The sequence below is a fragment of the Protopterus annectens genome, chromosome 5.part0, assembly GCF_019279795.1.
Source record: "Protopterus annectens isolate FY-2018-M chromosome 5.part0, PAN1.0, whole genome shotgun sequence".
Taxonomy (NCBI): domain Eukaryota; kingdom Metazoa; phylum Chordata; order Ceratodontiformes; family Protopteridae; genus Protopterus; species Protopterus annectens.
The window spans coordinates 18804337-18826959 of NC_056735.1; the positions used below are offsets into that span (position 1 = coordinate 18804337).

General features: G+C 41.7%; 1 protein-coding gene across 1 annotated transcript in view; it reads left to right on the top strand.

Moving 5' to 3' along the window:
- RP2 (RP2 activator of ARL3 GTPase) overlaps positions 1 to 22623 on the top strand; it is a 499618-nt gene that overhangs the window by 310184 nt on the left and 166811 nt on the right. Inside the window, exon 2 of the mRNA XM_044072074.1 lies at positions 13559 to 14224. Coding sequence (XP_043928009.1) covers positions 13559 to 14224 — 666 coding nt within the window. The remainder of the gene's footprint in view (positions 1 to 13558; positions 14225 to 22623) is intronic.

A 22623-nucleotide genomic window follows, 5' to 3' on the forward strand; every position in this document is an offset into this window, starting at 1 on the left:
ACAAGGCCACGTAGTTATGTCAGCGCTCTTATGCAACTACATATACAGAATAGCAGTCATTGGAGAGAAATTGCAATGCTTTGACCAAAGAAGAGAAACTTTACTTTCCTTATGATATAGAATGTCACCGTAAAACAGTTAGTCAAAACAGCAGTTAAATAGTTTAAGTACACGCTACGGTGAATCTCTAGCTGTTCTCTGAATGTAATATACAAGATAAAATGTTACTATAGCACTTACTCACCTAGAAACGCCACGAGTACGACAGACCACTGAAAGGACTTTTAAAAATGGTGGCAGCCCTTTTTGAAAGTTATGATGGAGTGGGATGGGTTACTGGGGACAAGGGAGAGGAGGAAGGGGCTGAGCTGGAGGAATAAGTGTGCAAGCGCAGAGAAAACAATCGGGTAAGTACTATGGCTGGTAAATTGCTCACTGTAAATCTTCTCAGTTGAAGATTCAGGAGAGATACACTACTTTAAAAAGCAAGCCAGTTGGAGGGAATATTAAGCAGCACAGTTCAGGTACTCCCATTAGTATATGTATGCATGTACTAATGGGAGTACCTGAAGTGACCTAAAAGTAAAACTGTTTAAACTGAAAAATATCTAAGCAAAAAGGTTTGATAAAATTGAAGTTGTACTAAGAAAGGGTTTATGCCCTTTCACCACTGTTGTGCTACCTTTGAGTTGAGTTGGTATTTATAATTAGCAGGGGGTGTGGCAGGTGCAGGGAGGCTTGCCCTCCTGAGAAAACATTGAGAAATGTAACGTAGAACCACTTAGAAGTATGACAAAGTTGAACCACATTTTCTCAGTGTCTTTGCTGATGGGCTGCTAATTATATAAACCAACTCTGAGGTCGCACAGCAGTGGGGAAAGGGCATATACCCCGTCTTAGTACAACTCCAATTTTGTCAGTGTTTTTCACTTTAAATCTTTTAAATATTTTGCTGTCATTTTACTGTATCATATGATGTTAAGTTGTCTATCTCGCCTTCGTTCTTGCTGGTTGGGATCAGCACCAACTCCGCCATCTTCAATAGCTCGAGAGCTGTTTACTGGAGCGAGGCTACCCCTTATCCCATAATGCCTAGCAATAGCTACCCAGATCTCGTTTGCCGCTTCAGCTGAGAGGTGTCGTTTTTCTGGCTCAGGCTTGTATAGAGTTTTTTGTGTAACTTTTTCACTAGAATTTAACTTTTCTAGTGTTTTATTAGCGATAGTTTTGTTTCGGTGATAGGGAATTGTTTATCTTATAGTATCCCTCTTTTTGTAGAACTCGTTTAACTTGGAGAGTTCTCCCCCACCCCTCCCCCCTTTCTCTTCTTGTCAGGTTAGCCGTTTAAGTTAGAGGCTTTCCTTCTGTTTTTTTCTTATAGGCTAGCCATTTAAATTAGAGGCTTTCCTATTATCTTTTAAAAAAAAAAAAACTTTAGCTGTAGTCTTTCTAGTAGGTGTGTTTTTTGTAGACTGTATATTGCTTCTAGTTATTGTTGTCATAATTGGTTTTCTTTCTACTGTAAAGAATGTCAAAGGAATCCAAAGTTTCTGGGTTCAAGAAGTGTGATTCATGCTGTCAGAAAAAGTCACTGACACTGTGCACCTGCAGGACTCTTGTTCTATTTGCCATGCCTTTAGTCCAAGAGTCCTGCAGGAGCGTAAGAATAAGCGGATTCTTAGGGGTCTTTTAAAACCCCAGGATTCACCGACAAAGAGCTCATAGCCAGTGAAATTCCCTAAATCCACTAAGCCGTCTGCTCCAAGTTCGGAGCCGTCTTCGGTTCAGGATTTACCTTCTACGTCTGTTCCGGCTGGCACCGACAAGACAATCTCCCCATCGGCTCCATCAGAGGCTTCAGAGCCGTCATGGAGCCACAAGAGGTTGAGGTCCCCTTCACTAGAGTCTGTTCATTCGGCTCCTCAGTCTCCTTTACTTCAGAGCGAGTGTAGTCATCGATCCTCTCACTCCTCTCGATCCTCTAGACTGTCAGATCATGATGTGGAGAGAGTGGTAAGTAGGTTCTGTAACTCGCAGACACTAGCTAAATTGTTGTCCAGCCCTCAACAGGTGTCTGCTCCATCCACTTCTCTCGATGTTCCTCCTCCGACTCCACTGAGTTTGGAGCCTGAGTTCGTTGGGGTTCTAGTAGTGGAACAGTCAGCTCCGATAACTCTATCTCCTTCGGTTCCGCCGTTGGCTCCAATTCCCTCGGTGGTACCTTCCGTCGAGGGATCTGGGCACCGGGGCTCCCTCGTCGGCTCCGAGGGGGCGAGTGGCATCGGACTTTTGTCCGACCCCGTTCTCCCCCTTGGAGCTTCGGCGCAGGTGAGCTCGGCTCCAACATCGGCCTCGGAGCCATCCCCCTCTGTGCGGAGAAAGATTCCTGTTTCTTTGGAACTGGAGATTTCTCTGCATCGTGGCAGGGACTCCTTCGATGTCATGTGGAGTGTGCTGTCCCCTGAGTCAGCTCCACAATCATCCCTACTGGCTCCGTCCCCTGTAGTGCCTGTGCCAACCTCTGCCCCTTCTCCAGACCCTAAGCATAGGGAACCGATGCTCCAGGACACCCCATTGGGTATTTCCTCCTCTTCTGAGGCCTCTCCTGATCACTCAGAAGAGGCCCCTCAGAAGAAGTGTAAGAGGAAGCACATTGACTCCCCCAAGTCTGTCACTTCTGATACAGACTTAGATGATTTGGAAGGGTCCCTGAGATCCCCCTCTGAAGATGTTTCCTTCTCGGACATCCTAGAAATGCTTAATCAGAGGGGGAACTGAAATCCCCTAGCCCCTTCTGAGGATGAGTCTGTATTTCTGGATGCCTTCGGTTCCCGACCTTCCACCTCCTGGGTGTCTCCGCCTTTCGATCCACTTATGAAGGTGGTGACTCGAAAGGCTTGGTCAGTTCTGGATACAGTGGAACCAACTCCGAGGAGACCTAGAAAATTCATTACAGCACCCCAGGATAAGCAGTTCCTTTCGAAAAGTGTCCCTGTTGATGCTATGGTGGTAGCAGCAGCCACCAAGAAAGAGTTAGTGGAGACCTTTTCATCTGTCCATCCCCCTAATAAGGCGTCTAGGATGATGGACAGATACAGGAAGTGAATGTTCGCTTCAGCAACCTTCTCTATGAGGTCACTGAACTACCTGCGTCATTTTACCTGACTTCAAAGGGATCTCCTTAAAGAGCTCGGAGATACCCTCCAAGATCCAACAGCTGAGGGAGCACAAGTCAAGTTAGCTTCCCAGCTAGCGACGCTTAATTCTGTTGTTAACTCCTCCATGAGGCTCATTTCAAATGCAGCCAATGGGGCAAGTAGAGCCGCAGGTACCGGGGTGGCCCTTAGCAGGCATGCATGGATGCGGCTGTGTAACTTTGCGAAACCCTTTCGAGCGTCCTTCACCAACACTCCCTTTGATGGGTTCCTTTCTTTTCGGACCACAGGTGAAAGACACTGACTAGGTGTGAGCAAGAAGGCAAGACTCTCTCTGCCGTGGGAGTCCATTTTTCCACTCCCTCTAGACCTTACCCCAAGGGTCAGAAGAGTGGGAAGATGTGGTTCTGTAAATCTCAGGGAGCCTTGCCTGATGCACGTAGTGATTTTTCCTCCAGAGGCAGAGGGGGAAACAATAATAATAGATGCTGCCCTCGTGGCAGAGAGCATCTGCAGAACCAGGGCAACAGAGAATCCTTCTCTGATAAGCCCTTCCAGCATCCCTGAAGGGTTGCCCAGCTGCTCAACTCTGGAGGCAGTCGGGGGAAGACTTTCGCTGTACCCAAAAGCCTGGCAAAGTTTAACACAAGACAGATGGGTACGGTCCATTATATCCGAAGGTTACAAAATTCCCTTCCATCAACCCCCTTTACGGTAAAGGAAGACCCTTCCAGATGTTCCATCCAATCTGAAGGAGCAAACAGTAATAGAAGTTTCAAAACTGCTAGAAAAAAGAGCCATCCAGGAAGTTCTGGCAGGCCAGCACAGATCCGGAACTTACTCAAGGTTCTTTTTAGTTCCAAAAAAGACAGGGGACTGGAGACCAATTCTAGATCTTAGCAGACTAAACAGGTCTATGCAAAGAACAAAGTTTTGGATGGTCACGCTACAGTCCATTCTACCCTTTCTGGGTCAGGACAATTGGATGTGCTTGATAGATCTTCAGGACGCGTACTACCATATAAAGATGGACAGGCCCTCCAGGAGATATCTTCGCTTCAGGCTGGGGGCCAGTCATTATCCGTTCAGAGCTCTGCCCTTTGGTCTCACCACAGCCCCCAGGGTGTTCAAATGTATGGCAGTGGTCACAGCTCACCTGAGGCATCAAGGATTCCAGGTGTTTCCGTATCTAGACGACTGGCTTCTTACTGCTACCACCAGGCATCAACTCACACAAGCACGGGACTACACAATCTGCTCCCAGCTCGGCATTACAATAAATTTTGAAAAATCTGCCGTGTTGCCCTGTCAATCTATCACTTACATAGGAGCAGACTTGGACACGAGGGATATGTTTGCAAGGCTACTACTAGAAAGGGTGTCCGCAGTCCATCAGCAGGTAAAGGTTCTGATGCAGCGCAAAAGGATCCAAGTCAGGTACATTCTTCAAACTGTGGGTTGCATGGCAGCAGCCATTTTCCTAATCCCACTGGTGCGTGCGCTTTCATATGAGAATTCTTCAGTGGCTTCTGTTTACGCAGTGGTCTTTCCAAGAGCTACCCATGACTTACATGATCATGATCACGGATGCATGCAAAAGACATCTTTCTTGGTGGATGGTCTCCCCACTAGTTACTCAGGGCAGACCTTTCATACAACCCCCCCTCCAGTAGCCACAGTGAAGACAGATGCCTCCTTGATAGGGTGGGGGGGGCAATATCTGGGCAGGACAGTCCAAGGCACGTGGCAACCTCACAAGTACCATCTGCACATAAATGTCTTGGAAATGAGAGCCGTGCTCCTGGCATTGCAAGCCCTTCAAGACTCTCTTCCTTTTGGGACCATTGCTATTCAAACGGACAACATGTCAGTGGTGTGGTACATCAACAAGCAGGGCGGAACCAGATCCTACACTCTGTGTCAAGAAGCACTCAGACTTTGTCATTGGGTGATTTCCTCCCAACGTTTTCTGATTGCCGCGCACATTTCTGGGAGATCCAGTGTCATAGCGGACAGGCTCAGCAGAGCTGTCCTCTTGCCTCACGAGTGGTCTCTGAACCAGAAAGTTGCGAATCTTGTTTTCCGCAAATGGGGGCAGCCTTGCTGCGATCTCTTTGCCACCCCCTTCAACACAAATGCAGCAACTACTTCTCCCTTCTTCCGCTTCTGGGTCACATACCCAGAGACGCTCTAGTCCACGATTGGCCCCAGGGACTTCTTTATGCTTTTCCTCCTTTCCCCCTGAAACCCAAACGTATACAGAAAGCAATATCGTTGGTTGCAAAATGATCCTCATTGCTCCCTACTGGCCTTGACAGATATGGTTCCTGTTCCTGCACCATTACCTTCTCGATCAACCCTGGACTCTGGACCCAATTTCAGACCTCCTGGTTCATCAATCAGTTGGGTTGCATCAATCCCTCAGAACTCTCCAGCTCATAGCTTGGTTGCTCCACTTCCAGCCTTAGCTAGGCTTCCCAGCATTTCCCCAGCAGTCCGTGACATTATCGTCTCCTCTCACAAGTCTACAATGAGAAAAACTTATGCTAGCAAATGGAAACGTTTTTCTTGTTGGGCAAAGGCTAGGAATGTGGATCCCTTTTCAGCCCCAGTCCACGAAATCCTGGAATTCCTACCACAACTGTTTCACTCCGGGTCCGCTTTTGCTATGATCAGGGTACAAATGGCGGCTATCTCTAACTTTCATGTTGGTTTTTCAAACTCTAACATTGTCTCATAAGCTCTGTAAAGCTTTTTTGAGAGAGACAACTCATCTTAGTTCTCCAGTGAAAGAGCCCCCTCCTCCTTGGGACCTTAATTTAGTCCTAGCCTCCTTAATTCTGCCCCCTTTTGAACCAGCAGCGTCCTGCTCTATCAAGTTTCTATCTTGGAAGATGCTCTTTCTGGTAGCTATTACTTCAGCCAGATGCGTCTCTGAACTTCCGGCGTTATGTTTTCGTCCTCCATACTTGGTTTTTCATAAGAACAGGGTTGCTCTGAGGACTAATACTTCGTTTCTCCCTGAAGTCTGCTCAGAAAACAATTTAAACCAATCTATAGATGTTCTTGTGTTTTTTTTCCCCTAATCATACCAACAAGGCAGAGTACAAACTACACCAGTTGGACGTTCATAGGCAATTGCCTTTTTACCTGCACAGAACTAAAGTAAGGAAGTCAGATCAACTATTCCTTTCTTATGCCTTGGGCAAACAAGGTCTCCCAGTTTCCAAGGTAACCTTGTCCAGATGGTTGTCTCACACTATTTCTTTAATTTATCAGTTAAGGAACAAAGAGTTACCTATTAAACCGAAAGGTCATTCTGCTAGGGCCTTGGCCACCTCTGTAGCCTTCCAATCTAGGTTGCCCATGGATTCCATCCATGCAGCTGCCATGTGGGCAAACCCTCATACCTTTATTTCTCATTACAAGTTGGATATGGTCTCCAGGAGCAGAGCTGACTTTGGGTCCACTGTTCTGAAGAGTCTGTTCTACTGAGCCACCCAGGATTTTAGGTGCTAGGGACGCTATCCCAACCAGCAAGAATGAAGGCGAGATAGACAACTTAACATAAAGAAGTTATGTGCCTACCATAACGTTCCATGTTAGTTGTCTTCATCTCGCCTGCCTTCCTTGCGTCCCACCCTCCGTCCCTCTGTCCTAGTGGACCAAGAGGAGTTTTTCTGTTTCACTGGCTGTATGCTCTCTTGTTTCCTCTATTGACTTAGAGAATATGGCAGGTATAGTCAACTGATTTTTTGACTGGTTTATTCTGTTATGTCTGGAGTTAGCTATTTCAAATGAGATCTGGGTAGCTATCACTAGGCATTATGGGATAAGGGGTAGCCTCAAGCCAGTAAACCTCTCTCGAGCTATTGAAGCTGGCCGAGTCGGAGCCGAGGATCGGCTCCGATCCCAACCAGCAAGAAGGAAGGTGAGATGAAGACAACTAACATGGAACATTATGGTAGGTACATAACTTCTTTTTAGGAGCAATCTTCTTAAGTCATGGTAGAATGACATGCCTGTCTGCTGGTGGCAAACGTATTCAACAAGTTTATGTGCAGAAGATATGAAAGTGGTGAAAACAAAATTGACAAAACTGAATGAATGCTTTTAGCTTCATTAACATGCTTATTAAAGTAAGCGGTGTATAATGAAAAAGATTGTCACAGTTAAATCAAAGCTCAGCAAGTACTGAAGTCATGCAAAGTAAAATCAGTTTCTAGATTGAACAAATGGGTGATTTATAGGTGATTATTAGACTAATGACCCCAGGGGGGGCCTTTTTAAGCCTGTATTTCTAAAAGACCATCTCTAAGCTGACCTTTGTGGGAGACTCCTACAGCCATTGAAGCAGGAAGTTCCAGGGGTATGTGAGGGTCTGGTAAAATGAATCAAAACCCAAAGAATCTAAGTGGACTGTAACTCCAAGCAGACAGAGTAGAGGGGCTGACTCAGTTGTATGGAACTAGGAGGTCTGATAGGGTCTGCCTTCTGTCATCTTTAGGACATTTTCTGTATACATTTAAGACCATTTAACAAACAAAACTTTCCCAGCTTGTCAAACATGCATCCTCTTTCAACCATTAGTAATGCATCTGTGACTCTTCGTTTGCTTTTTGTCTCGCACAGTATTGGTTGGAAAAAATGGCCTTGGGCTGCCTTTCTGGGTAATTTCTGTGGATTGTTTTCTGAGACTTTAAGTGTGTGTATATGTTTGTATAATATATATATATATATATATATATATATATATATATATATATATATATATATATATATATATATACATGTGTGTGTGGTGTGCGTGTGTATATTTCTATATATTTAAATATATATATATATATATATATATATATATATATATATATATATATATATATGTGTGTGTGTGTGTGTGTGTGTGTGTGTATATATATATATCTAAAATGTATTCTTGTATCATTCTTTTGTGCTTTTAGTTATGACTTTAAAGCTTTCAGTTTTTTTGTGGCAGTTTTCATGTACTTCTATTTGCATGACTGAACCCCCCCCACCCCATTTAATTCTCCTCCTTTTTTTTCAGTAAATGTGTAGTGGTTAGAGGACCAGCTATCAGCAAACACAGAATATTTATATTGTTTTAGTGAATTGCTCAGTGAGTCTCTTTGTAGGATTTGCATTGGATTCATTGCCTCAGTAGCAGGTGCTGAAAATCTATCCCGGATTTTTCACTTTATCAGGCCCATTGTGCCCTTTATTTGGATCAACTGTCTCAGCCATCTGGTCCAGCCTTTCTTAACTTTCCCCTTTTCTTTCCTTTCCTTCTCAACTGTACAGAGTTTAAAATCTTTGAATTCAGAAGGAAGGAAAAAAATAGGACTGCACCATCAGAAAGTGTGGCTATTCTGGGTGAACTGGATGCCCTCACTCTTCCCTGGGTGAGTCTACCACATTCTATATGGCACAATGTATAAGTAAAGGTAAGGCATCCAAATCCAGGGAGATTGTAGTCCACTGTACATAGCCCTCATTTGACCAATAATAGAGTACAGTACACCATTTGGAATGTACTTGCCTAGACACTTTCAGTAGCTGTAGCGACCTTGGAGGTTCCTCACTAAGAAAATACAAGGTCTTAGCAACATGTCCTGTGTACATAGACTGAAAGCCCTTTCCCTTTAATCTGTCGCACATCGATTTATTAAGGGGTGACCTATGCCAGACCTACAAGGCACTGTCAAATCCAGCCTTGATGGAGCTGCTACACATCTGCAAGTCAAACAGCACAATTCTCACCTGATCTTGGGATCTAAATTTAGTCAGTGAGTCAAACAGAACATGCTAGAGTGACCGATACGTGTCTTAGAGATTGCCCCTTCTTTGGCATAGGCTTCCTATTTATGTAAACTGGAGTCCTTCCCTGGCTCTCTTCAAGACTAATCCAGATCGATGGATGGAGAATTATAAGTTCACACCTGGGGTGGCATCTGTGTCCCTTACAGATAGGGGCAATCTGTAAAAATACTCAAGGAGTAGGTGCAAAGCCATGCCATCCTCCTGCCTCTAGGAGCCATATAGTGGGTAAGATCGGGCTATAATAGCCACACAGATTTATTTAGTACTATCATTAATCCCAGCATGGATTCGGCTGGCCCAGGTTCTGCATGGTATGGCAGCACACACTTCATTGTCTGTCCTCCCTGGTCTTAGTCTTTGTGGTGCTGCACTTCCTGATGCCAGGTTCTTCTTTTCCTGTGCGTGTATACTTTATACTGAAACTTTCAGCACCTGAGGCTTGCTATCTTCTCCTTCAGCATCCAACCTGCTAATATCAGGTCTGCCAGTATGTTGAGCCTTTAGGTACCTACTTACATTTTTTCCAGTTTGGATATTCCAGTGTCATTCTTTCTTGCATCTTTTGCCCCAGTATCTGCATTTTCCCCAGACAAAACCATCTTGCAAAGGCCTTGTTTCACTGTATGTACTTAGGGTTATCAAATAGAGGCTAACCAATCAACCCAATCCATTGCTTCAGCCCCTCACATCTTGCAGGCCTTTCATTATACCTGGCTAAGAGGGTAAGAAGGTGAAATGTGGAAAAAGACTCAAAAAATGTGTAGTTAAAGCCATGTCCTTTGTACGTCCCATGGCTGGTCCGGACAGTGAAGAGAAGGGAGCCAGTTCTGCCTTCCCCTCTGAAAATTCTAAAGTTCTGAGAATTTCTGTAAATAATTGGAGGGGCACTGTTCTTGTGAACCCATCTTCTGTGCACTGTATAGACTAAAAAGAGTCTGCCACTTCACTACCTAAATCATCTGGTGGTCCTGCAAACAGACATTCTCAAAAGACACTAAATCTATAGCATGGTAAAGCCCTGACAGACTCCCATTCCCAAGAAGGTAGACTGCTTTTTCCACCCTTCAAAGGAATTTATTGGCATTGGGTTGAGGTTCTTGGAGCAGAAACAGTCGTATGATTGTGACGATTGAGAACTAAGAACCTATTCTGGATCTCAGTGGCCTGAATTCAATCTCCCCCAGAGAAGCCTTTTGAATGATCATAGTACTGTAGAGTTTTCCATATTTTTCTGAAACTGGATGTGTTCTTTTGACCTCAGGATGTGTACCTCCACTTCAAGCCATTCGTCATGATCAGCATAAGACTTTCCTTTTGTAAGGAACCAAATTTTTTTCCCATTGGATGGCTGGCTCTTTGCTGTATCATCGGGTTCAGTAAAGGCAGTCTCTGTTCATTCTTCTTCTTCCATGAAATGGCAGTCAACTTACTAATGTCCTAATTAGTTTCCAGCTTAGGTTGTCATGTCTAACTCCTCAAAACTATAATTCTAGACACCTTGAATAGAGAAGTGTTTCTGCTTCATTCACTTGTTCCAATGACTGCTAAACTGCCTTATTGACATGTTAAATTTACAAAGATGCGTGGTGGATGATGGCAAAGATATGGATGCAGGAAGCTATATCCAATTGTGACATCTCACTGTCTATGTGGCACCATGGTGGAAGCACTTAGATCTGATGATGCTAGTGTTCCTGGCTTTTAACTCTCAATAAAGACACCAGGTTGGCAATTTTGATTACTCTACTCAGGAAAAATATACTGTTTGAATGAAGTCTGTGAGCACTTTGGTGGTGGTGGGGGGGGCATGAAATTAAAGGGTCAGATCCTTACTGCTATGAGTGTCGAATTCCACCTTCCAGATGCATACATTTTGTATGATACAGAAGAACAAGTGCCATATGCTTTTGTTTCCACAGCAGGGGGGGGGGGGCTAGGAAAAGGTAGCCATTTAGGTTTCTAGTAAAATGTCTCCAGGTGCCAAGGTTATGGGAAATCACCAGAAGACTGCTGTGCCAAAGGACAGGTCATGTCTGTTCTGACACCTTACCTGACTGCCTCACTCTAGGGGCATTCAAGGGAGGATAAGTTTTCTCTCCACATCCAAGCATTGGGAAGGGTCTTAAAGTATAAATGGCTAAGATTCATGGCTTTGATGTATTGTGTGTAATTCTTATTAGCCTGAAAGGAGTATGTGTTCTGCCCTGGTTAACAAATGTACAAGTAAGTAAATGCAGATGTTACTCTGTCCCTACTCCCTGAACTTTGCGGTTTCCCTTGCTGGATGTCCCACCTCATCAAAAATTAATGAGGTAGGGGGTGCCAAAGCCTTTTGGCAAAAGAGCCATCTAACATGTCCTCCCAGACCAGAAAGGTATAGGACACTTTTTCAGATTCTTTTTGGTAACTGAGATGAACTAAGAACCTTTGGTCCATTCTTCATCTCAGTGACCTGAATGCATTCTCCCTCAGAGAAGCCTTTTTGATTGCTCATGGTACTGCAGAGTTTTTTCTGAGACTTTTGACCTTAAGATATGTACCTCCAGTTCAAGCCATTCATCATCAGCATAGGGCTTTATGTTTTATAAGGATCCAGTTATTTTTTCTTGTTTGGATGACTGGCTCTTTGCTTCATCATCCCAAGATCATCAGGTTCACCAAAGGAAGTCTCTGCTCCATGTTCTTCTGTCAACATAGTGAAGTCCTAACTAGTTTCCAGTTTAGGCTGCCATGTTAATCAATTGCAGTCTGGACACTCTATCAGGTCTTATACCTTCCCACAAGTGATTGCTTCACTCAAAAGGGCTTGGTCAGTTCCAGGAAAAACCTGCTTCAAGGCTTTTTGACAGCGTATATTTTTGAGTCGTCAAGCCAGATGTCACTGGTGAACAGTCCGGGTTCACTTTTGCTATCATGTCGATCCACTGTTTTATGCACTTTGAATATCCAAACATGTTGATCCTACCTGGTACAGTCATTGCACCTAACCAGCCTTCAGCCAAGGAACTGTTCCAACTACAGAATTCTTTAGCTAAAGTTACCATGCATAGTTGTCACTCATAGGGCGGGGGCACATAAAATTGAGCAGACTGCTATGGTACCTGGGTGTCGCAAGAGTCTTGTTTGCATCATGTTTTTGAAATGAGGGCAGTTCTGTGCCTGTTTACTTTGTAGAACTCCCTACAAAAAGGAAGCCTTCAGTCATTCAGATAGGACTGCAGTTTGTTAAATCAAGCAAGGGAATGCATTCTCACACAAACTGCTGAGAGGCCATGGAGGAGTAGCAGTGAACCATCAACACACACTAACAAATCACTTTCATGGTGAGGTCAGTTTTCTAGTTGATGGACCCTGTCCATTTCTTTCTTGTGTCTTGTAAAAATAGTCTGTAAGCCAGTCTCTTGCAAACAGTATTGTTTCTCTGTGGTACTTCAGTATGTACTTTGTTTGCCTCTTGGCAGCCAACTCTTTGCCCCCTATGTTTTTTTCTTTTTTGTGGCTCTTCCTTCTGGTGATCAGGTGGAGGATGTCCCATCCCATCAGTATCCGAAATGACTCCTTTGTTTTCCCATTTTTTCTGATGATCAGAAAGCGAGAACTCCTCCTCCTTCTACTCTTACCACTTTTCCACCTCCATTATGCCTGCTGTTTATTCATGGTTTTTGACTGTATGTTTTTCAGATGAGCTGGTAACCAAAGGACCAAGCTTTACTAAAACAAACCCCGGTATCCATTATTACCTCCTCTCAGACTGTTGAGAGAAATACTGAGACAAATGGGAGTCCTACTGTCTGGGATAATGAAGTATACACTTACTATGCCGTTATTCCCTAGTCCTAACATTTTAAGAAGTGTACACAATGGAGAATGTGGTATATGCATGGCTACACCTACGTTTGTGTTATCTACAGAGCTTAGAGGTTCATGATTGAAAGGGAGAGCATGCTTTGTGACCTGGGAGACTGTCTACCAAGCAGTTCTACTTCCTTTTGTGTTGGTCCTAAGGATTAGGGAATGTGGACCTGCTTACAGATTTAGTATGTTAATTGCATTTAGTTTCTCTAACTGGGAAAAAGTTTAGAACTAGACACTGACATTTACTTATGGCTATTTCCTATTCATATTACAAATGACTAAAAAATGATACCACCTGTGGTTCTAAATGAGCATATTCACACACCTGTATTTTACCTGTTTCCTGTAGTTTACATCAGGTTTTAAATTTTGCCACTCAGTAACAGTTCCATCAAAGTAACCGGATTTCAAATTAAAAAAAAAAAAGTTATGTGGTTTTAACATTTTTAATCTTTTGCTTGCATTTTCATTGTGAGCACTTGTAGGTTAATTCTAGAAAACACTGGAATTGAGTGAAATAGTGCTGGCTTCAGTGTACTTGGGTTTCTTTATTGGTGACCACCGCAGTTACAATTACTGTGCAACAGCTTTGATTGTGACTAGTTACTTTGTGTTGTCATTCATTTTCATCTGCATAGTATCCGATCGTGTGCTAAATCTGAAATTTCTCTAATTCTGTTTTTCATATATTTTCATTTTATTTTTTGCAGGTTGATCCAAAAGATTATACATTTTCTGGACTGAAGGACCAAACAGTAGGTCGGCTTTCTGGGACTGTTGCTGGGCAGCAATTTATAATTCAGGATTGTGAGAATTGTAATATCTACATTTTTGACCATTCTGCTACTGTTACAGTTGATGACTGTACAAACTGCCGAATCTTTCTGGGTCCTGTCAAGAGCAGCGTCTTTTTCCGAGGTTGTAAAGATTGCAAGTGCATGGTAGCATGCCAACAGTTCCGAAGCCGAGATTGCAAAAAGATGGACATATTCTTGTGCTGCGCAACACAGCCAGTTGTTGAATCCTCCACAGGCATGAAGTTTGGATGTTTCCAATATTATTATCCAGAACTAGCTTTCCAGTTTAAAGATGCATCTCTGAGTATCTTTAATAATAATTGGAGTAGTATTCATGACTTTACCCCTGTATCGGGAGAAACCAACTGGAGTCTTTTACCAGAGGACAGCAATATACAGGACTTCATTCCTCTTCCTGATTCGGAAGAACTAAAATCTGTTAGGATTAATACCGATGTCAGCAGGAGTATCATTCCAATAACACATGGACAGAGACGGAAAACGAGTGATGAATCGTGTTTGGTTGTCTTCTTTGCTGGGGACTACACTACTGCCAATGCCAGAAAGCTTATTGATGAGGTAAGGAAGAAGATGTCTGTAGTATTTTTGAAATTCAAATTGTCTTAAAAACTGACTGCATATTTTATCTAATGTTTGTCATCTGCAGAAAATGTAGCAGTCTCATTTCACTGGCAGAAAATGTCTTCAGATAGTATTTAAGGCTTCTTGTTTGTCAATTTATTCAGTCATAATTCAGTCATTAATCAAGTAGGTAGTTGGCCCTGAGACTTTCTGCAGTAACCTGGGCTAGTGCAAGTTATCAAATTTGATTTACATTTCAGTTTGTATAGGGAACATACAAATGCATTCTGCAGTAAATTGATGTACTAATATGAAGAAGCGATTGTGAGTTTGAACACATGGTGATTTTAGAGATTGCCAGACTTAAGTTGTTGAGTCCACTAAAACAGACTGTTAACAGTTACAGAAATAACTTTTTAGTTTTGATGTTAACAGCACACACAATTGGTAAATGTGGAATGTTACGTTTTTAGTAAATGGAGAAAGTTAAATTTAATGAAGCTTGATGAAGTTTGACAGACTAAAGACCTATAGCAAAGGGAAAGAAAATATGTGCATTGGCATTTTGTACAATGGGTTTTCAGTGATGGTCAGTGCTGATTTGACACCCTGGGCCATTGTTCACACCTCTGGTGGCTAGCCCTGTCATGGATGCATATGTAGGTCAGCATTCATTGACTGATTATAATAAATGACCTATTAACTTTTTTTCCCGTGGGGGAATTTGTGAACTATTTGTTAATTATAGAAAATCCAGTTGCACAGTTTAGTTTTCCATCCTAGAATGCTTATGTAAGTTTCCTTGTGTATGCAGGTAGTAAAAGCACTTTTTGAAAAGCATTGTATAGTTGCTGTTAGGTGGGTTGAGAGCAGTTTATTTTTGTGATGCAACTCATTCAGAGACTGTTAGTCAAGTTTCTCCCGAGTCTTCCCTTTATTGACTAGTCTAATTTGTCATGTCCTGTTTAGGCAAATGTAATGGGAAGATCTGTTTTATCCCTCTGTATGGCAATTGAACTGCACCAGTTATCTCTGTGGTAGTTTCATTTTAGTTTGTTATAATGGGGGTGTGTGAGGGACTTATCCCGGCCACATGTGGTTTGTACAGGCGGGGCATGTCACTCTGCAAAAACTTTAGTAATTCAGCTGCCTGTTGCTAAGTAGTTAAAACTCACTGGCTTTGTGACAATCTGGTCCTCTAAGAAGGTTAAATATAACAAGTTTGTGTTTGTTTGCTATTGAAGTTACAGACCAGATACTATTTTGGTGTCTCGCAGTTTACGGTTTGTACTACAATCCTTACAGTGTGAACCCTTAAACTAACCATACCAGTTTGAAGTAGAGCTATATTTACACAAGGTATTGAGCTTTTTCCACTGATGGGCTGCAATATGCCCTATGCTTTTCAATAATTTTAATTTTCATATAAAGGCTTTCACAGCAGTATTAACTTCCTCTCCCTTCCTTTTTTATTTATGTTTTGTGGTTTACTGAAGCATCTGCTCGGAGCCCTCTAGTCTGTCTCATTTAACAACCACGTGTCAACGTGTTACCATCTTGTATGCACCAATACTCTGTCTTGTTCTTAACATAAGGGTGATTTACCATGCCAATAAAGTGTTTTTGTGGGTCTTTGTAAATGTATTAGCAGTCCTAGGTATGCCTCATAGTTACCGGTCTAATTTCTAAAGATATATTTTATTGTAGAAGTCTGTTTTTTTAAAGTGTACATCAACAAGTAGTAGAATCTGTTAATCGCAACTTTACTACATTATACCTACTACCCCAGAGTCTTTCTTCCAAAGTTCTTTATCATTAAGTACTGGACGTCATTCACTAATACCCCCCATGTTTGTCTGAGATGGCCAGTTTGAACTTCCCTAATGCAGGACAATCTGAAATTGGGACATGCATCCTTTTCAGTCATTGGGACTAAGCCTGGCAAGACTTGGATAGCTTGGTGTCCGAAACTTTCCCGGGCAGCTGACCTTTTTGCCCTTATCCATAATGGTGTAAAAACTGGTGTTGGCAGTGGGCACAGAGGGCCAAGGCTGTGAGTTGTAGGTCCTATTGTACAGTTCTTGATTCCTTTGGCCTTCATTTGCCTGCTGTGCGACCTTGAGCAAATCACTTAACCAGACAGTGCTATGTGGCAACTGAGAATTTGGGCTAGGCTTTTTAGTGTCCCCTGGACTGCAACCCTAATAACTACCTGTGAGGAGACTTCCTCTCCAGATGTCTCTTTCAGCTGTCAGAGAAGTGGCCCTATGCTGCTATTAGCATTTTTCACTTGTTTTAAGTGAAACAGTTTAGATTACTTTTCTGATTTATTCTACCTCATTTTGTCACTATCCTCTAAGATCTGTATGTTCATTTTTTTTTTTGTTTTACTTTTTTCTCCTCCTGCCACCAGGCATTTTGCCTTCCCATGGCAGTTTACCATTGCTTTGCTTTTAGTGAAATAGTCATAGTAGCAGTCTGTTTTTTCCTACCTTTAACTGTTGCTTCATTTTAACAATGGTTTACATTGCTGGTTGTTTCTCAGAGTCATGTTGGCCTTTGCCTCCTCTAGAAGATGATGTGGTTTACTTTGCAACTTCTAGCTTTATAAATTAGGTAATTTTTCTCCATCTTGCACTTTGGCTGTTATTTTCAATTGGTAGTTATGGAAAGCCGAGCATTTAGGAAGAGTAAATGTGTGGAAAAATATTTCTCTTCTAGAAAGGTGCTCACAATTTGCCTTATTTGGATGAAGATCATTGACAAAGATTGTAAGATATGTGCATATTTCACTTTTGTTACAGTGTAACAAAAGTAAAATTTTTGCTGGAAGAGAACTGTCTGTGTGTGTCTGACTTTCCTTTCAGTGTCTGCCCCTCCTGGGCTTGAGTACCTAGTCCAAGGCTGCAAAGAACCAAAGAACAGAGCATTTTTGAGTAAAGAAACATGTCGGAAAACCTATAACCCACACATTTCAGCTGAAGAAGACACAAATTAAATCTTGGTATCCCCGTCCAGGTCCTTGCTCTTAGAAATCAAAGACTGGAAGGACTGAAGTGTTTCAGGGGTTGATGAGCTTCCAATCATACCTGTTCTTGAGCACTCTGTTGCAAAGCTAGTTAGTGCAGAACGCTTTTTATCTTCATTGGATATAATTTGGGAAGATTCATGTTTTTAGCTCTGCCCTCATTTGCTAGGTCATTCCCACCTTATCTTAGTGTGTATATTGAAATAGACTATCCATAGGTGATAGAGCATTTCTTAAAGTAAGTATTGGACAGATATCTCAAGCCCTTTCCTCCCTCTGGTGTAGGGGTGGACTGATGTCTGTCATCTTTGAGGTCTTCTGCTTTGCCTTCTAAGATGTCCTTCCTTAGATCAATGCTGCAGTATTCCAGTAATGATTGGGGTTATCGTGCTGAGGTAACCTGATGTCTGGCTGGTGTACCAAAGCCAGAAAAGTTCTATATGCTCCTACGTATGGCCTCAGCCCGCTAATGTAGAGGTACATGAGCCGATGCAGGAGTACAAGATCCTTGGGTTATCTCACCAACAGTCTGAATGCAGGATTGTTGTTCCTATCTGTCTGTTCTCATCTCTGGCTGCTAAATTGCCTAGGCTTCTTAGATAAGTACCCCATTGGTGATCTTCTCCTGTCAGCGATTTTTTTTTTTGAAAGATTGATTCACATTGGGTAAGAGAGGAAAGTGCAACTGTGGTAGGCACGTTCTGTATAAAGAGCTCCATTCAGTGTTTTTTTGGGGTTGATCACAATTATAAAAATTATAGTATGTCTATCATTTGTTCCCAAGACCCTTTGTACCAGGTTCTCTTCCCTTAGTACTTAGAGATCCAATGTCCAGTATGGTGGAACAATCGGCCTTGTATGTCTTGCTTGCAGCTAAGAAGTTTATAAAAGCTGACCTTACTCCAGTGTCATAGAGGGTAAGGCCTTGATTGCAGCCCAGTTGACCAAGGTTCAGTTACTGGTTTAGACAACTGATGGAGCAGCAGGGAGGGATGCAGCTGTCCTAGTTGGGAAAGGCGTTTGTCAATGCCTCGTCTTTAGGAGAGGGTTCGGTCAATGAGAGGAGTTGCTCTTGAACAAGACTGACGAGTGTGGGCTGTGGGGAAGGGAATGGTTAGGACATATAACACCCCCCAGCATGGAAGCAGAGACTACCAGGCCCTCAGGACACCCATGGGGTCACTGACTGGCTCCAGCAATGTCAGAGTAAGTCTGGGGGTGTTGGAGTCAAGCTGATAGACCCACTGTGGACATGGAGCTCTGGGGATTGGGACGGTATAATGATGCCCCAAGGTGGAACAAAAAAAGCTAACTCTGAACTTTTCATTGAAATGCAGAAGAAATCTGCAAAATGTCCGACTACTACTCAGAAGCCTGCTACTGTGACTCGACCAGAGGCTGGTATGGTGTTTGACTCTCCTGCATCTCCCTGACTTTATTTGCAACTATGGCAGAGAAGGGGGAACCTGGGGTGATTGTCCAGAAGGCATACCTCTAATCCTTATTAGGAAAGAGTTTCCTGGCACTTTGAGGTTTGTCAGAGTGCTGAGCAACTACATTTTGTTAGGATTGACATCACTCAATTTTTTTTCTCCTTCTCAGACATTGTAAGAGAAGAAATGGTTTAAATTCTAAAGCCTATACAAGGCCATTTTGTCTTCAGACCACCTTCCTTTTTACTTTTTCCTAACCCCTCCCCCCACAGAAGAGAACATGAATATTCTTCTGAGGAGGAAGAATCGAGCTCAGATGATTCCTTGGCATACTGTTCACAGATTCATTCTCCTGGGCAACTGTCATCTGGTGATGAAGCTACCTTGTCCCCTATCTTCTCATGGAAAAAATTTCTTTAGTGGAAACCATCTCTAAAATGATGCAGCATTTTGATTGGGAATCCAGACAAGTTTATGATGCCCAAAGCAGATGTAACTTGATTGAGGTAGGGTCTTCTACACCCTCTCCTGTGCTTCAGTGGTAGAGGCTTTTCTGGATGCTTTTGTATCCATTTATTTCTAATTCTCCAGATTTGCACTCTTGCTCCCCAAAAAAAACTGACCGGTTCTGTATGGGTTCTGAGAACATGAAGTTTCTGTACATAAGTCCGCTAGAGATTCCTTCCACTTTCTCTATTTCTACTGATAAACTCACCAAGGTTTTACCTACAGCTAATGTGCTCCATTCAGATAGAGAGTGGGGCCAAGGATTAAGTATGGGGAAAAGGTCTATATTTCTGCCAGCTTATCTTACAGAGCCTTTTATTTTAAAACTCAGATGACAAAATAGCTGTTGTCCATTTTAAGAGTTAAATAAAACTTTTGTTAACCTTAAGATTTTGGACATTAAGTGACATGTCTGTTCAAGCTTCACAAATGGCATGGCACTGTATCAAATGTAGTTATGATGCTGTAGAAACTTCCACCAGGGCTGCTGCCACTGGCTCCTTTTTCATAGATTTGCCTGGCTTTGCCTTCAGTCCTTACTTGAATATGTTAGTTATTTATTATTTATTTATTTATTCCAGTTTGGTGACCGGGGAGGTCCACTGGGCTCGAGAGCCCGTTTTCAGTGGTGGCCCGGGGAGAAAAGCTCCACTTAGCAAGTTACATAAAGTATATACTTTTCATTTTGGCTAAGCAGCAAAGTTAAACATTTAGATTACTTCTTAAGTAGGGATTTTCTAATAGCTCCTTTGCAACAAATAAATAAACCATGGACAACTTCCGAATTAGTTACCAATAAAATAAAATAAAACTGGAAGTCAAAGAGAAGTGAATGGTAGTATTCCCATATGAACGCTTTATTTACAAATCACTGCGTTTTCGTCCAGTAAAAGACTTCATCAGATAAAACACATTAACTTAACATTTCCTTCCTTTTATATATATTAATTATGTCTCTATCCAGCTAACTCAGGTAAGGTGGGGACATTTAGATGTGGCAAATGTAAACAATGCGAATATGTGATAAATCAGGAGAAAATATACTTGGATAGTAGAGAACTGTGGGTACAAAGCAAGGGGTACTTTAATTGTGAATCAAAAGGATTGGTTTATTTAGTAACTTGTAAAAAATGTTCTTCCTACTACGTAGGCAAAACTGAAAGATCCCTAAAAAAGAGGATCTATGAACATATGTACGATATCAAAAAACACAAAGAAACAAATGCATTATATAGGCACACAAAGGAATGCAAAGAATATAAATTTAGTTTCTTTGTGTTGGATCAAGTAAAAGTGGATATTAGAGGTGGCCCCTGGGAGGAGAACATAGGGTATAAAGAATTGTGGTGGCAGATAGCCCTAGAAGCTAACAGAACTCCGGGCTTGAATGAATATATCTCTATTCTGCCACTTTTAAAACTAAAAAGTTACTAGAACATAGTACATTAAAAAGAACTATATTGGAAATGGCCAGCAGATGGCGTCAACCCCTTTCAAACATATATACTTCTTATAATAGTATAAAGTAAATTTGAACATATGCTACTGAATTGCACACATATATATATATATATATATATATATATATATATATATATATATAAATGAAATCTCTCATAGGATTATTTTAACTAGTTAACAAAGAAGATAGTGAGAAATAATACATATATTTTTCATAAGATTTTGTTATAATAAAAGGACTTATGGTTTTAAAATTAACATATTTAATGAGATTTTAAGCAAGTGAAACTTGATTTGTTCTTTTTTAAAATATGTATGTAACATGATTGGATAGAGACATAATTAATATATATAAAAGGAAGGAAATGTTAAGTTAATGTGTTTTATCTGATGAAGTCTTTTACTGGACGAAAACGCAGTGATTTGTAAATAAAGCATTCATATGGGAATACTACCATTCACTTCTCTTTGACTTCCAGTTTTATTTTATTCCTTTGCAACAAAGCTTTTCAAGACTTTGTAGGAAAAGGGTAAGATGAAGCAGGACTTTAAGCAAACTTCCTCACTTTGGTCCTTGGTTATGAAACCACCCCTCTAAGCCCATGTCTTTTGCCTAAAGAGACCAGAGAACCCCACCCATACCTGTCAACCTGAAACATCAAATATCTGGACAAAGACCCATGAAAAATGGATACAAATCTGAATGCTGATTAACATAAAAATTTCCTGCATAATTCTATAACTCTGCCCACTCCTGTGGAATTGTGGGATACCAACTTTCAAATGCAACTGAAGAACAGACAACCAAAATATGGTCCGACCCTGTAGTAAATGGTAACAATTTTTTTTAAATGGGTAGCAGTGATGTTCACTGGGAAGGGAGAAGATGATGGACCTCAGGTTTTTGTTTTTGGTGATTTGCAGTATGTGGGTTTTGTGGTAAAAGTCAGGCATTTAGTGGTAGGCAATATTGTAATCTTAGTAAAAGAATATTATAGTTTGCTAGATCTCCAAAAGTCATTCTTTATGGCCTCTACTGATCAGTGGGCATTACCAGAGTTTGTGCAGCCCCGGGCTGTTGTGTTTGCCCCCCTTCTCCCCTCCCAAAATCGTGGTCAAATGGGTCCCTCCCATACACAGCCCTCCCTCTGCAGCCATTCCAATGTCCCGTTACTTGGCTTTTTCTCCCCATTTACCATAAACACTGTAATGTGCATACTACTTTACTTTTACAATGATTCTTTGGATTTCATTTAAAACTTTTATTTTACATTTTATAGCACAAACACCAATAGATATCTGCTAAACCAAGCAATACAGTCTCTCAATGAAAATATACTTAGCATTATAACTTCTCTGCTCTTGAAACTCGCATTCATTGAAACAGCACTGAAACCCGCATTCAAAGAAAATGTCTGACCAGTGGCAGATAAAGATTACCTGTGGGCTGTTTTCAAATCATAGGCCCCTTGCACACGAAACCTACATGTATTTTTTTATGCACCTTCCGTATTGTATTAAATTATATTCCCTGTGTAATACAGCACACTTGTTAGAGCGCGTTAAATTGATTGTTTTGAACATTTTGCCAGTCAGCAATGAAACAAAATGCATGAACCAATAATGACAAAACTGCCCAGTTCATAACATTTCCATCATAAGCGTCTACTCAAACTTCTACAGACCACCAGTATCTGTAAATATGCACAATCTCTGCAGAAGTAAAAGTCATCTAAATAATTCCACATTAAAGAGATCAGTAACTAATGAAGAGGTTGCTGCTAGCAAACAACTTACTTCATTGTTTCATCTACAGATAAAGTGCCTGTTGCCCTTGAGGAATAAATTGCCTATGTTATATTTAAAAAAATGATAAGCTAGAAATATTGCAGTAGTTAATGGATGGCAAACTGATAAACAGGTTCATAGTTATTAGGTATGTCTGCCAAAGAGGATGTTCTCAGGAC